Below are 15,942 nucleotides of genomic sequence, written 5' to 3'. Positions count from 1 at the left end.
AGAAGCCAAGTTACAGGGAACCAGGCAGAGGGCCTTCTCGGTGGTGGCGCCCGCCCTGTGGAACACCCTCCCACCAGATGTCAAAGAGAAGAACAACTACCAGACTTTGAGAAGACATCTGAAGGCAGCCCTGTTTAGGGAAGCTTTTAATGTTTGATGTATTACTGTATTTTAATATTGTGTTGGAAGCCGTCCAGAGTAGCTGGGGAAGCCCAGCCAGATGGGTGGGGTATAAATAATGAACTATGATGATGATGATGATGATGATGAACGCCTCTTTTTCCCTGCCACCCCAGACACCAAGGGAAGCCATCGCTGCAGCTGCCCCTCTCGGGCTCCCACCCCTACGATCACATCACGGTGGACTCGGCCTTTGACAACCCCACCTACGAGACCGGAGTAAGTGCCAAATCCCTCCCCTTTATGATCGCGAAGAAATTCGGAATCCCTTCTTCAGGCGGGGCAGGGTTAACCTGCGGAACTCCCTCCCACAAGATTGCAGGGATCGCCACCGACTTGGGTGGCTCCGGAAGAGGGATAGGCAAATTGATGGAGGAGGAGGAGGAGATATACGGTACTCTGGAGGCAGAAATGGCTCTGGGGCTCAAATCCCGCTTGCTGGCCTTCCCATTGGGGCGCCTGGTTGGCCACTATGAGAACAGTGTGTTGGCCTGATCCTGCAGAACTGATTTTCCCCACTTCCTTAAGCCTCAGTCGAGGGGAGGGTGTGGGGCAGGGCGGGTGGGTCGCCTGGCTTGGTCCCATCAATCCAAGTGCCCAACCCTTTGCAGGCTTTTTTCTCTCCAGGAGGTCCGGGAGTATGAAGTCTCCATCTAGGGCAGGCGCCACTCACGAGGGGGGAGCTGGAGGGGCAGGCCCTGCTCCCCGAACCACCACTGCGGCCGCCCCACGACAACCCGCCCTCCCTTCGACGACTGACCGACTCCGTGGCTGGCTGACCCACACCCAGAAAGACTTGTAAATACCTCCCGCCCTGCCCTACAGACGGACCCCCAGGGAGAGGAACATCAGGGTCCTGTGTGAGCTGGCGGCCGGCGTACTTTCTCTCTCTGTCCTTCCCCCTTCCCCGATTCCAAGGCTTCCCGACCCTCAGAGCCTAGCGCTGGAACAGGGACAAAATCTCTCTGCAGCATGCTGCACCCCCAAACATCCTGCCACCAACTAGCCTACATTGGATGCCATCCCATTCTCAACACCACGTTCTCAAACCTCCCTGCCTCATTCTTAGCTACAACCATGGTTTACTGGAGGGGGCTCCACAGCCATGTTTACTGGAAGTGGCTCCACTACCATAATTTACTGGAGGGGGCTCCACAGCCACAGTTTACTGGAGATGGTATCACATCCTTGGTTTACTGGAAGTGGCTCCACAGCCATGGTTTATGGGAGGTGGGTCCACAGCCATGGTTTACTGGACACGGCTCCACAGCCATGGTTTACTGGACACGGCTCCACAGCCATGGTTTACTGGACGCGGCTCCACAGCCATGGTTTACTGGACACGGCTCCACAGCCATGGTTTACTGGACGCGGCTCCAATACCATGGTTTACTGGAGGCGGCTCCACAGCCATGGTTTACTGGAGGTGGCTCCATGGCCATTGAAGCCCTCACTTCGTTCGGATGCCAAAAATTCTAAGCCTGGGCTCCAGATGCATCTCCTGCCTCCTCTTCACTTCCACCTCCACAGACTGGTGTTTGTACCATTCAACGGGCATTTTCCTGCCCCCTCCTTGCAGGAACTGCAGGTCCAACCTCTTGCCCCTGGTGCTAGCCCACCCTTTGGGCCCCAGGCCCTGAGATGACCAGAAGTGAAAAATGAAAAGCCCCCAAATGGTAGGACCAGCAACTCAAGGTTCAAAACATCACACAGGATTTTTACAAGGACTTTAAAAAAAAAAAAAAATGAGAAGGTAACATGAATAGGGGAGGGCGATGTTTAACACCCACCAACCCCACTTGTGAGTCTTCCCTTTTGGGGGGCAGAGGGGGAGATTGAACAAGTGGGGCATAGACTCTGCCTCCCACATTGCCCTCTAAGGAGGCCCTACAGAAAGTGTGGGGACCTTTGTCTCCCATATGTTACTGAACTACAACTCCCTTAATCCCTGGCCATCAGCCATGCTTGCTGGGGGCAAAAGGGAGTTATAGTTTGACAGCACTTTGTGGAGGGGAAGCAAAGGTTTCCCGGACCTGCCTTAGAAGCCTGGTTGTGGGAGGGTTATGGGTCATTGGGGAGGAGGGTGGGCCAATTGTGACCCAGGAGGGGCCAGCCCTAGAAGGCTGGAACAGAGCCTAGGCAGGTGACAAAGGTGTCTGGCCACACAAGGAAGAAGTCAGTTTATTCCAGATGGGGGTGAAACTCGACTCTGGATGCCCCTACACAATTCACACTTTTTGAACCGAAAACAACAGCAGCCCTTCAAAAATTCAAACGTCTCGGAATTTTGCAAGGCGGTTCCATCAGATGAGCAATGGGTGCAAGAAATGCAAATGGAAATATACACACATGGGCAAAGTCCGCATGCCAGCTGCCAGGGCATATAACATGCAAATGGGCATTGTATCGAGTTGAGGGGGGCGGGATGCTTTGTTGAGCTGTTTGCGTGAGGCAAAACGGTATATCCAAATGTGGCTACCAGGAGGCAGCTGTGCTGAAACGCTGATGAATTTTCATGAGGACTTTCAAAGTGGAATCCGCAAGCTACCGTGGAAATTTGGAGAACTGGGTCCTAAAGACATAGGCGTCAGGTGTCAAAAGCTAGGGTAAAGAGGTGCGTCTTCAGCAGTTGCCGACAGCTACAGGTGCACTTCTGCGGGGAGGGAATTCCTTGCATGACTGAGGGGCCACCACAGAGAAGGCCCTCTTGCCCTGAGCCGCCACCACCACCCACAAGCCTCTGAGGGCGAAGGAGCCACCCAGAGGGTCTCCTCCGCTGATCTCAGCACCCAAGAGGGTCTGTAGGCTAAGGAGGCAGACTTTCAGCCACTTGGGGCAGGAGTCATTTAGGGGTGACCAACGTGATAACTGTGAATTGGGCCCAGAAATGAACTGCCAACCAGTTCAGATGTTTTAAAAGAAGGGTTGCCCTCTGGCTGGGAAACTGTTCTCCTCCTGTGTCACATTGATCCGGAAGAAAGATACCCCTTTCCCCCCCCCCCCAAAGGGGCAGATCTTTACCTGTCCCAACGGGTGAACTTTGACAGGCAGTGAGTCCTGTGGTACAGGTGATTGACAGGTGGGTTGCCCCACCCATCTATCAAAAGCCCCTATCAGCGCTCCCAGGGTCCCGCAGGCCCTGACTCCTACTCTTCCTTACACCTGCATCACATGCGATCACAACAAACAGAACAGAAGCTTCATTACACATTATATACGTTGGAACGTTCAGGACAAGGTTAAACTGTGGAACTCCCTCCCACTGGAAGTAGTGATGGCCACCAACCTTTATGGCTTTAAGAGAGGATTGGACGAATTCATGGAGGAAGAGATGGCTCTTGAAGGCTACCAGCCCCTTGCCAAGTCCAGCAGGTCAGCACAAAGTATCCCTCGGCTGCCACGGTATTCCTTCCCGCAGGAGTGTTTGTGCTCATTCCGTTTCCCCACCAAACAGAGCACCGCATAAGCCCAGAGTCCAATTATTTCCCCCTTCTGCATGGGAAGCCTGGATATTGCACACACACACACTCACACTTATTTCACAGCACAACGCACCAGTCCTCATCGAGTTCTGCTGCTGGCATGGCGCTTTTATGTATTTAATTAGAATTTTTTTTTAATTTAATGATAGCCGCGATACCTACATTGCAGGGGGTTGAACTAGATGATCCTTGGGACCCCACCCAACTCTTTGAGTATGTGCAACATATATGGATGCAGCATAAAAGGAAAGAGGGACGGGGAAGGATGAGGAAAGGGAAATGACCTGGGCAGAAAGGCTTTGAATGTGGCTAATGCACCTTCCGTTTGCACAGCCAGCTCGCCTTTCCCTTCCTACCTCTTACCTGGGGAGAGGGGGGAGCAATAGCAGGGAGCTGCCAGTCTCCACCCCACATCCCTGATGTATTTTCTGCAAAGCTGGCTCAAAATTCTTCTGGAAACTGGCTGGGAGGGGGAATGTTACGTCAACCTTGGATTCTGGGACAGCGTTAAATCTCTGGGATATGGGGCAGCCCCTTGGCTTCTGTTTGTAGTGACTACCCTCCAAGGCAAGCCTAGGTGGTGGGTTTCGGGGAAAAGGCCCCCTCCCAGAGCCCCTCCTCGCCTCCCCTTGTCTGCTTAGCCAACCAGGTATGTCTGGACCCCTTCTCTATGAGAAGGGGCCTTTCCAGCTGGGGGGTGGGAGCGTGGACTAGGCATCTGTTTGGGGAAGAGGGGTCTTGTCTCGCTGCCCTTGCCCTAGCCATGCGGGAAGATTTTTACCTGTAGAGTGTAAAATAGAGTAAAAATTCTCAGTTGTTCAGCCTGTTTTTTGGGGGTGGGGAGGGGAAACAGGGGTGGGGGGCTGGGGGGAAAGAACCGACCTTTTGGATTGTTTAATGAATAAAACTGGTGTTTTGGAAGAATCTGGTGTGCTGTGATTGAATTGCGTCCTACAGGCCTGGCGCCAGCAGCCGCCCATCTCAAGTGTTGCAACTGGGGTAAATGAAGATTACGAGAGGACAGAGGTGTTGCTGGTCACACACACCCCACCCGCTAAAATGTACCCCAGTGCTGAAAAAATAAGATGTGCTGTCTGCAGTTGTTGAGGGTGGGCAGCCCTGATGTATCTTGGAACATCCTTTCTTGGGGGTGAGGGGTGTCAGTGCTGGTTGCAGATTAAGCAGAGGGTTCCAGATAAAATACCTTCATCTTATAATTCCCAGCTTGTTTGTTTGTTTACTATTTATTTCATAAAAAATCTATACCCCGCTGAATTGCCAAAACAAAAACAGTTTACAGAAAACAAAGCTATCACTAAGAAATATTAAACGCAACAATTTGAGACTTTTGAAAAGTTAAAACAACAGACCAAAAACAGGTGAAAACTCCCATCCGCTTTCCAAACCTCTGGGTAGGCCTAAGGAAAGATGTTTTTAGCAGGTGCTGAAAAAAGTGCAGTGAAGGAACCTGCCTGGTTTCAATAGGCAGGGAGTTCCAACGTTCCACACACAAAATTGAGCATATACAAATGAGGACCGAAGCAGCCAAGTGGGTGTGTATGGGCCAAGGCAGTGTGCTTTCCATAAAAAGAAAGTGTTTTTCTATGGGACCTATAGCCATGTCTACACAAAGCACTATGATAGCACTTTCTGGGAGCTGTAGTCTGTTCAGAGTGCTGAGAGTTGTAAGGAGACCTGCCCCCACCCCGAACTACCATTCCCAGAGTTCCCTGGGAAGAGGGCTTGGCTGTCAAACCACTCTGGAAATTGTAGTTCTGTGGGGGGGTGTTTCAGATGGGGGAATTATCACTGTCCCACCTGGATGCACCGTTGGGGATTGAAATCTGGGACCCCTTGCAAGCACAGCAGGTGTTCTGCCACCAGATCCTAGTCCTCAAAAGCAGGAAAATAGGGAGCTGTTTTCCACCAACTCTGACCATTGGCCCATCTTGCTCAGTACTGTCTACACTGACTGGCAGGAGCTATTTGGGGGCTGGACCCCTGCAGAAGCCCCTGCCCCAAGAGGGAAGCCCATGTCCTGCTATTCATCCTCCTTGCTGTTTATTTCTTTAGCGTGCCTTTACACAGCCTTTCTGCCAAGGCACCCCAAAGTAGTTTTCAGTTTCGAAATGCTAAAATAGGTAAATGGTACAGGATCAGAGGTGCAATGGTTTGGGGTTATATTTCGGAGACCCACAAGACTTTCTGCAGCAGGGTTGTTGTCTCCAGCATCCTGGAGCTGCCCAGTTGGCGTGAAAGGGGGGCTTTTTAGCCAATACAGTAAAATGAAGTCTTCTTGCCCTTTGTGCTGATCAGAGCCCATCTGTGTGAAAGGAGGTGAGGATAGGCTCCTAGGTCACTCTGGAGAAGGCATGCAGGAAAAAGGAGGAGGGGAGGAGTTCTGTACTATTTATTTATTTACTCATTGCATTGCATTGCTACCCCACATTTTCCCTCCAAGCAGCCCAATGTGGCACACCCGGTTCTAGGCCCACAACAACCTTGTGAGGTAGGTGAGGCTGGCAGAGGCAGTGACTGGCCCAAGGTGAGAGACTCATGGCCGAGTGGCAGATTTGAACCCTGGCCTTTTTCCCTGGCCCTGGTCTGACACCCAAGCCACTAAGCCAAGCGGGCTCTCACATGCGCCAAACCTAAGCATTTAGGAACACGGAAAACACAAGTGCTTTGGGTTCAAGAGAACCCCGTACATGCACTGGAACTTCAAGGAAAACACAACTTAGGTGCGCAGAGAAGGATAGATCTAGCTGAAAGGCAACACACAACAGATTATTATTTTTATTGTTATTCTTTATTAAATTTGTATACTGCCCTATACCCGCAGGTCTCCCGGCGGTTCGCAGCATAAAATCACAATATAAAAACACAAAATACATCATAAAAATCAAAACAAGAACAACCCATCATCTTTCAAACAGCCTCATTACAATAAGCACCATTGCCCACCAGTGTGTTTACTTACCCTGGTGTAAAAAAAGGCTTGTGTAAAAGCCATTTTGCTTATGCGAACAAATTAAGGAAAAAACGAGAATAACAATAATCACAATAATAAAAGGTGCCATTCAGTTGATTGCCTCCTATTCAACCGCCAAAATAAAGATCAGATCTGCACTGACTGGTGCACTGCAGCCCTAATTATTACTATTGTATGATTATGAGAACATTGTACCGCTATGAGATTATTCTATAATATAGGAAGGTTGTATAATCATAGAAAGGGGTGTGAGAGAATGTGTAACTATCCGGAAGCGACCCTTTGCAGTTCTGAACACTGCCGTGTAAGATCTACGGCATTTATATCCCCCTTTTCTTCTCCGAGGAGCTCAAGCTGGCGTACAGAGTTCTCTCCCTCTCCAATCAGTCCCCACGACAACCCTGTGAGGTAGGTTAAGCCGAGAGGCAGTGACTGGCCCTTGATTCAAAAACATGAGGACTAGAATCTTAACTTTGTTTTGAGATGAAGGGCCGTAGCTCAGGGGCAGAGCATCTCCTTTGCAGGCAGAAGGTCTCAAGTTCAATTTCCAGGGGCATCTCCAGGTGTAGGAAAGGCCCTTGTCTGAAACCCTGGGGAGGTTCTGCTGCCAGTCTGTGCCAGCACTACTGAGCTGGATGGACTAAGGGGCAGCTCCTGATGTTCTTATCCTTCGCCCATGTGTGCTTGGCAGGTGGCCAAGGAGCAGGGCCAGGCGAGAGGGGGCTGGGGAGCCCATGCATGGGGTTGGGGGAATTTGTGTGCTGGAGGAGGACTAGGGCCTGGTTCAAATCCCTACTCGTCCATGAAACTCACTGGGTGACCTTGGGTCTCTTAGGCGACCTCGCAGGGTTGTTGTGGGGATTAAATGAGGAGAGGCAGAGAACCACGTGTATGCCACTTGGGGTGGCCTCCTACATGTTGTTGTTGTTGAGGAGTCATTTAGTCGTGTGCGCCTCTTCCTGACCCCCTGGACCAGAGCACGCCAGGTACTCCTGTCTTCCACTGCCTCCCGCATTTTGGTCAAACTCATGCTGATATCTTCGAGAACACTGTCCCACCATCTCGTCCTCCGTCGTCCCCTTCTCCTTGTGCCCTCCATCTTTCCCAACATCAGGGTCTTTTCCAGGGAGTCTTCTCTTCTCATGAGGTGGCCAAAGTATTGGAGCCTCAGCTTCACGATCTGTCCTTTCAGCGAGCCCTCAGGGCTGATTTCCTTCAGAACGGAGGGGTTTGATCTTCTTGCAGTCCAGGGGACTCTCCAGAGTCTCCTCCAGCACCAGAATTCAAAAGCATCCATTCTTTGCCGATCAGCCTTCTTTATGGTCCAGCTCTCACTTCCATACATCACTACTGGGAAAGTCCTCCTACATGCCTACCAGCTATACTAGGATTCCCGGGTCAATCAAGCCATAACTTTCTATTGTCTCTTAGCGAGGATCTTTTGCAACTCCCGCGAGAGGGCTTAAACAAAGCTTCAAAAAGAACCGCGAATCCGGGCTGCGGACAAAAGAACTGAGCCTCGCTGTACCTGCCGCTTGGCAAAGGAGGCAGGACCCCGCCCACTTGCAGAGCTCCCCTTTCAACGCGCACGCGCAATCTCAGCCCGCCGCTTTCGGCTCTTTGCGCGCACGCGCTAGAAGTGGCGGCGGTCGCTCCAGTCAGGCAGTCCATGCTGTGCGCATGCGCGAGAGCGGTCGTCTGAGCTTGACCGCCGCTGCGTCGAAGCAAAGGGCGGGGGGGGGAGGAAAAAAGAGAGGCGGAACTGCGGCTGCGTAGAAAAGAACGACTGCTGTATTCCTTTTCTAGAAACCGCTGTGTACAATCTGTTTCATAACTGTTAGAAAAATGTTGCTTCATTTGATTTCGTGAAGTTCAACACTGTAAACAGAGGGAAGAAAGCGGTTATTGAGCATGCGCAGAAAGCAGAGTGCAAAAGCCACCCACGACTGAGTACGCATGCGTAGAAAGGGCAACACAAGAACCGGATTGCGCATGCGTTGAAAGCAAACGTATTTAGCACTAGGCATGCGTACAAAAAGGAAACACGGATAAGGTTGCACACGCGCGCGGGGGGTTATGGAGCGAAGACTACGCATGCGTACTAAAGGGAGCGGGGACAGTGCGTGTTTAGAAATGGAGAACCGATTGCCTATACGTAAAAAAAAAGGAGCGAGAACTGCGCATGTGCGAGAAAAGAAGGGGAAAACTGCGCGTGCGCAAAGGACGGGCTGTCGAACGCCTGAAAAGAGGGGGGATAAATAAATAAATAAGGGCATCCAAAGTGTCGTTCACCCCCCCAACCACCATTCCCTGCGTCTGCGCAGACAGCACCCTCCTCCGCGCGCATGCTCCCGGGGCGTCGGGGAGGGCGCTGTGCGCCTGCGCGACGAGCGCTGTGGCTACGGCGGCAGCGGCGACTACGGCGGCGGGGCCCTGCGAGTGAGGAGGCGGCGGCGGCGGCGCCCGTCAGATCCCGCTCGCCTTTTCCCTCAGGAGCCGGCGGCGAGGAGCAAGAGGAACAGCCCCAGGAGGCAACGGCGGCGGCGGGAGCAGCGCGGGCCCCGCCCCCTGTCATGGCAGCCGTCCCCTCAGCCTTCCCGGGGCCGCTCCGGGCAGCAGCGCGGGCGGCGGAGGCGGCGGCGGCCAGGCCCGTCGGGTAGGAGGCCGCGGGACGAAGCCCAGCAGGGCAGCAGCCTCCCTCGCGGCGGCGGCGGCGGCAATACCGGAGACCCAGCGCCAGGAGCAGGACGCGGCGACGGAGGGGACGAAGGGCGGCCTGTCAGCCACCGGGAGGAGCCGGAGGAGCAGCGCCAGGGGCGGCGGCGGCGCTCCCTTCCCCCGCTCCGGTTCCCGCCCGCCCTCCGCCGGGGCCGCCGCCGGCCCTGCGCGGCGCCGCTGTTGGATGTGGGAGAGGATGGAGGCCAAGACGGTGGTCTACGACCTGGACACGTCCGGGGGGCTGATGGAGGTGAGCGGAGCGGGAGGGCGAGGGCGCGCGGCGGCGGCGGCGGGAGGGCCCCCGACTCCCTCCTCTTGCTCCCCTTCCTCCGGTCTCCATCCCGCTCACCCCTTTCTTCCTCTTTCCCCGACATGGCAGCAAATCCAGGCGCTGCTGGCGCCTCCCCGGAGCGACGACGGCGCCGGCGCGGGAGGCAGCGAGAAGCGGAGCCGCCGGCCGGACCGCAGCGGGGACCACCACCAGCACCACCACCACCCGGCGCATCATCACCACCAGCAGCACCACGCGTCGCCGCACCATCACCACCACCCGGCGCACCACCAGCAGCACCACCACCACCCCGCGCACGGCGGAGACCGGCAGCACCACCCGGCGCACCAGCATCACCACTCGGCCCAGCAGCAGCGCCGGAGCGGCCGCGCCACCAACCACGACAGCTGCGACAGCTGCAAGGAAGGCGGCGACCTGCTCTGCTGCGACCACTGCCCCGCCGCCTTCCACCTCCAGTGCTGGTGAGAGACAGGGAGGAGGAGAGAGAAACGCGCACCCCCCCCATCCCGCCTCCGATTTGGAGTCACTCCGGGTCCTCCTTCCACCCATCCCCGGCTTCGCATGATGCATCCCTTCTCCCTTGCCCCTTCCTTCCATCCATTCAGGTGCATGCCATCTTCCCTGCAAACCCCGCTTACTTTTCTTTCCCGATCCGGAGTCATTCCAAATCTCCCTTCCCTCCACCTCCCGTAGTATCCATGCCCTGCTGTTTCTTGACGATTTCGGAGTCTCCTCCTTTTCTCCTCCTCTGCGCCAATTCGGAGTCGCTCCGGCTTGCCGCGTCCTCCGCGCTCCGCTTTCTCCCCGCCCCCGCGGAAAAGTCCCGTTATAATCTCTCGTGCGGCGCTGCTGGCCGTTTCTCTCTGTGTGTTTTGCGCGGGCGGAAACTCGTCGGGCCCGATCGGCTCCTGTTGTTGTTGCTGGGCGGTAGTGTTTTTTTCCCTCCCCGCCGGCCACAGGCGACGCGCTCCGGCGCTCCGCCCTCGCTGACTCGCTCGCTCGCGGCTTGCTTTTTCTCCCAGCCGGGCCCCGCTTTGCTCCTGACAACATGGCGACCTGCCTGAAATTGTTGCATTTTATTCCCAGCGCCATTTTGCCCATCTGGTCTCCTCGGGTGCCGCCGCCGTCCGTCCCCCGCCCCGCCCCCTTTGCATGCTGCGATCGGTGCCCGAGCCCCCTTTTCCCGGCCGTCCCCCGGCCGATCGCTCGTTCGCTCGCTCTCTCCGCCTGGCTCCCACCCGGCCTTTTGGGTGATCGCTGCCTTGCAGCAGAGAGAGGAGGGGGGCAGGCTACCAAGGCCACCCTGGAGAGGGCAGGGCTCCGTGCCTGCTGCAGTTCCGTGCAAGCTTCCTCCCGAGGAAACAGGCACGGGGCCCCTCACGATCGGACTGCTCCTTCCCTCCCTCCTTCCGCATCTTTTGTTGATTTGCCAAATTGTTGGGATGCTTGTGGGGAGAGCTGCTTTGCAGGTTTCCGAGCCCATTGTTCCAGCCCTGGGGAGCCCCTCCGTCTTCTCAGTGGCTGCTAGGCCTGAGCCCTTGGTAATTCAGGCCCAGGGAAAGACGGTGTGTTTGTGGTCTGTTTGGTTAGCTGTTAACTTCTGGGCTAGGATGTTCAGGCCCTGGGGAGCTTGCCATAGGCAAGCTAACCTTTATTTTTATTCTCTCTCTCTCTCTCTCTTGCATAAGGAAAGGGAAGTGGGTGTCCATAAAAGGACTCTTCCGTGTGCTTCAGGATCTCACTTGTTGGCAAAACCTTGAAGGCGCTTGGGGAAACGCAGAGGCTGGCAAAGGGGAATCCTTAACTCTTGCTGCGTTTTGCTTTTTTCATTTGTTTTAATGGTTCATTGCTGGAACTGAATTAATTGGATGGTTCTGTATTGTGGGGCTGTTGTGTCTATATACACAGTCTTGACTTAATGATCAAGGAGGGGGAGAAAGCTGTTTGTGAGGTTCATAAGCAAATGTGGCAAAAGTTACTGAGCTCCTAAACAAGGGGGAAGCCATGCCCCTATCCAGACTGGAGGTTTCTGGGGGAGTGTGTGAGTATGTTGCCCTGGTATGGCAGCCTGTCCCCACCCTTCAACTGGGAGGGAAGGGAGAAAGGCATCTTAGGACAAATTCTCCTGTTTATGCTGCTGATAGGCTACTCTGAGGAAGACAGTACTACAATTAATAGCAGTGGTGTGGATTCTTTTGATTCCTCATTGGAATACACACACACACACACACACACACACACCGTCAACAGAGCACAGGCGGCCTTCCTGTTGGTGAACCGAGACTAGTTTGCCTTGTGCTTTTGCGTGTGCATCAGCCATTTTGCCTCCTGGCAAGCAAGATGCTTGAGGCTTTGCATCCATGTCTGTCTCCATCATGGTCACTTCACTAGGAATGGTTAAAGACTGCTGCGAGCTTCCACTGCTGAAAGTGTGTGGCTCTTACACTGAATTGGGGGTGGGTGCAGCCATCTTTATCATTTGCTTTTGTTTATTCCCCCGCCCCTGGATTTTATGCACTTCCATATGCACTGGATTTTTTGCAGTTTGTCTGGTATATGTTTTACTTCGATACTCCTTTCTGTGGCATTAAACTATTAAACTTCCTGCATTCATGGGTGTTGAGCCTATTTCCCTCCATGCTCAGATGCAAATGGATTAGTTGTTTTTGTTGCACTTCCTTGCTTTCAAGTTCAAGCAAACATCTTTCCATTTAAAGCACTGGAAATAACAGAGCCATTGCCTTTGAATCCCACAGTTCCTTTTGGGTGTCCTCTTGTAGCAAAGAGCAGTAGGCAGCTGGACTTCAGAACCTTACCCAAGTTTGGAAGGGGCAGCAGAGAGAGAGAAGTGCAGTAATGGGTTTGGGGAAAGTATGTTCGCTCTAACTAGCCAAAATTTGAGGTCATTTTGATTCTACCCTCACCCACTCCTTCGAAAATAAATAAATTGAAGGGGGAAGTGGACATCATGGTGAGGCTGGGAGGGGTTTGGAGTGTTTATGCAGCCTGGGAAGACGGGGTAATTCCCCTTTCCAGCTCCAAGCCCAGGAGGAAGTCTGTGGCTGATTTCCAGAAAAAGAAGAAAGAAACCAGGGTGAGCAAACTTGTGGACTCTTGATGCAAGGGAGGGGTAGTTGCACCATCTGGAAAATGAGGGCATGAGTGTTTTGTTTTGTCTCAGAGTCTGTCTTGCCCCTTATGCAACATATATGGCATTTGAACACAACCTTTGCCAAGCTGGTGCCTTCTGGCATGGCCAGGATGGCTGTGGCTGATGGAAGCTGTAGTCCAAAACATCTGGAGGGCACCAGGTTGTCAAAGGCAGCTCTAAGCATTAGGAGTGCCCATGGGAGAGAGATGGGGGCTGTCTGTCATTCTTTGCTCTTTCCACCTGGAGTTGAGCTGGTCTCCCATTGTGATTTCACGCAGATGGGCTGTGGGGTCTGGCTTGTCCTCTGTGGCTTAATTTGTACCAGAAGGGTTACAGTTGGGAATGAGCTCTGGCACTGATAGTTCTCCCTTCGGCTCAGACTGTGTTCTGCTTGTGTTAGGTACTCCAAACTTTCTATGCAAAAATGTCAGGAGTTTGCATTGTGCTGCTTAGTGCACTGAATGTTTTGCCTTTTTTATCTTCACAATAACCGTGTGAGGTAGACCAGGATGAAAAAGAGAGGGAACCCAGTTTGTTTTGTGGTTCTTGGAAATTTGAACCAAAGACTTTCCCACATCTCCACCTCATCTGTTTTCTCCTTACATTCACTCCACTCTTAGCTCAAGCTGGTTAAAATACTCTCTTATATATTGAGAGCATTCTGCTGCTGCTGTTTAATCTTAAGCTTTTTGTGCATGCCTGGGCCAGCCTGCTTGCAAATAGCTAGTGGGGTCTAGTAAACAGTGCAGTACATGCATGCTTTTGTGGCCCTCTCAGGTGAACTGCATCTGGAGGTACAAGTAGCATATTTTAAAAATACCTAGTAGGAGCTGTTTATCTGGAACTTTATTTTGTTCCTCCCACTCAAACCTTTGCTTATACACATCTAGTCTCCTTTTCCCCACTTAAATCATCTCTCTCTCTCTCTCTCTCTCTCTCTCTCACACACACACACACACACACACCCCTCCTTTCCCTCCCTGTGCTCCCAAGTGAATTTATAATCTTGCGGTGGAGCTCAGCTCACCAAAGGCCACGTCCCCCTCATGACCACCGACTGTGATTTCACTGAGGAATTACAAGAATGTCAGTGAAGGGAAGGTGGTTTTCTGTGTAAAACAGGTAACTAGCAAACAAATAAATCAGTGGCAGTTGCAGAATGCGGGGCAGGTGAACTGGCTTTTCTCCAGGATGTAAAAGCCTCCTCCGAACTTAGTGAACCATGCTATCCATCTGGGTCAAATCCCATTTATAGCTTCCTGTTTGGCTCACAAGTAAGGATCGCTATAGCAATGCAAGGCCTATGGTGAAAGTGAATATAGTGTAAGATAATTTAAATGGTCGTGCCCAGGTTCCTCCCCCACCAACTTAAATGTGTCTCCATTCCAAATTATTTCTGTGATTCTGTCTCCTTTCTGGGGACTGTTTGCTAGCTTCTCAGGTTACTGCTTTGAGGGCACAGGATCAGCCTCCTCTGTCTGGTTTTTTGACTCAGCGCCTCAATATAGGGCTGTCGTTTTTAAAGAGCTAGAGTGAGCTTCTCTTAAAATGAAGACCTAGCAAAGCAACTGCAGAGTCTAGCGTGCACTTGTTTTTTGTGTGCCATCTGCAGTGGTTTGAAATAGCATAACTTATTTCCTTGCCTCACACGGACTGGGCATTCTCCTTGCCTCCCTAGGGTAGCCTTTGGGTGTTCATTGCCTTCATGTGAGTTCATTGCCTCTGTCTTTACTGTTCACTCTGCCTGTCGCCATTCCATTCTTTATACAAACCTGGAAGAAGGTCTTCGCTTCTTCCTGTCGTCACATAGAAGCAGCGTTGACAGGTTTATTAATACTTTATGATTCTGATTTGTTTTTGTTTTTTTAACCTGTCATTTGGCCCTAGGAACATAGAAAGCTGCCTTATGCTGAGCCATTGGTCCATCTAGCTCATCATTGTCTACACCAGGGGTGGGGAGCCTCCATCCCACAGGCCTAATCCTGCTCGCCAGGCCTCTGCACTTGGCCCATCAAGCCATTTCAGGCAAGCCACAGTTGCTTGCCCTACACCTGACATCATATCATCTGGTTATCAGGCATTTGGGAAGTCCTGCCCAGGGGACTTTGAGAAGTATCAGTCACCTGGTGCCATTATGATGTCAGGTGATTGATAGGTGGGTTGCCCTGCAGGGGAAGATAAGGATCTGGCCTATCAGGCCAGAAAGGTTTCCCACCCCTAGTCTGCAGTGGCTGGCAGTGGGAAATCAGAAGATTTCCCAGCCCTACCTAATACCAAAGAAGATTAGAGAAATGCATGGAGGAGAGGGCTATGATGGCTCACAGTGGCTCTGCTCTGCCACCTTGGTTGGAGGCAGCAATGGTTCTGAATACCAGTTGCTGGAAACAGCAGGAAAGGCAAGTGTTGTTGTACTCCAGTTGTGCTTGTGGGCTTCCCATTGGGGCATCTAGTTGGCAACTGTTTGTGAGCATAGGATGCATTGGCCTGATCCAGCAGACTTGCCTGAATATTTTATTGCCACTCTCCTCCTCCTCCTCCACCTCCTCCTCTCAGTGTTTCAAATGTGTAGTGTGACACACAGGGCACTGCTCCAGGTGTGTATAGGGAAAAGCATTTCCCAAATGGTTTTCTGGCGCCTGCTTGAGGCTCTTCAATGTGCAGATTCCTTTAACATCAGCGGCTGTCATCTAATGACTCCTTATGGTTTTCGGCTTGCTAGGAGGGGCTGTATGCTTGGTTGTGGAGCAAATATTCGGCTCCTGGATTGTGACAGCAGGTGTTGGGAAGGTTCTCTGCCAGAGACCCTGGAGAGCGGGAGCCCGTCAGAATAGACAGTTCTGGACTGAATGGAGCTGTGGTAGGTAGAAGCTTTGCATCTTCAAATTTTCCTCTTTGTTAACACCAGTAATATATATGGCGGGTGCAGTGAGGGGGTTTTGTGTCTTTGAAGCTGGAAGCGGTTGGCTGGGCTGCCTAATGTCACAGCTTGTTGTGGCAGGCAGGAGGGTCCCTGGCCAAGCCAGTCAGATTCCTTGGCAGGCGCTGAGTGAGCTGTTAGAATCCCAGGAAAAGGGCAAGCCTGGCTGGAGGGCCCATAGAGAAACAAAGGGGGCAAAGGCTGGAGGAA

At 52.7% G+C, this 15,942-nt stretch overlaps 2 protein-coding genes across 7 annotated transcripts in view; both read left to right on the top strand.

The window, feature by feature from the left end:
• SEZ6 (seizure related 6 homolog) overlaps positions 1-15,942 on the top strand; it is a 164,213-nt gene that overhangs the window by 106,826 nt on the left and 41,445 nt on the right. Inside the window, exons 16-18 of one of the 3 annotated variants that reach the window (XM_080982854.1) lie at positions 297-399; positions 792-1,382; positions 1,607-2,247. In XM_080982854.1, the coding sequence (XP_080838980.1) occupies positions 297-399; positions 792-824 (136 nt within the window). In that variant the 3' untranslated portion in view covers positions 825-1,382; positions 1,607-2,247. Of the gene's footprint in view, positions 1-296; positions 400-791; positions 1,383-1,606; positions 3,791-15,942 lie in introns of those variants that run through there. The other 2 variants (XM_080982855.1, XM_080982853.1) reach the window with 2 other exon arrangements.
• Positions 8,372-15,942, top strand: part of PHF12 (PHD finger protein 12) — a 30,813-nt gene continuing 23,242 nt past the window's right edge. The window contains exons 1-2 of one of the 4 annotated variants that reach the window (XM_080982816.1): positions 8,372-9,622; positions 9,752-10,125. In XM_080982816.1, the coding sequence (XP_080838942.1) occupies positions 9,557-9,622; positions 9,752-10,125 (440 nt within the window). In that variant the 5' untranslated portion in view covers positions 8,372-9,556. Of the gene's footprint in view, positions 9,623-9,751; positions 10,126-15,646; positions 15,673-15,942 lie in introns of those variants that run through there. The other 3 variants (XM_080982814.1, XM_080982815.1, XM_080982818.1) reach the window with 3 other exon arrangements.

This window comes from Podarcis pityusensis (genome assembly GCF_964106645.2).
Source record: "Podarcis pityusensis genome assembly, chromosome: 15".
Classification (NCBI taxonomy): domain Eukaryota; kingdom Metazoa; phylum Chordata; class Lepidosauria; order Squamata; family Lacertidae; genus Podarcis; species Podarcis pityusensis.
The sequence above is the reverse complement of the archived record's forward strand: the minus strand, read 5'-3'. Positions and strand labels throughout refer to the sequence as shown.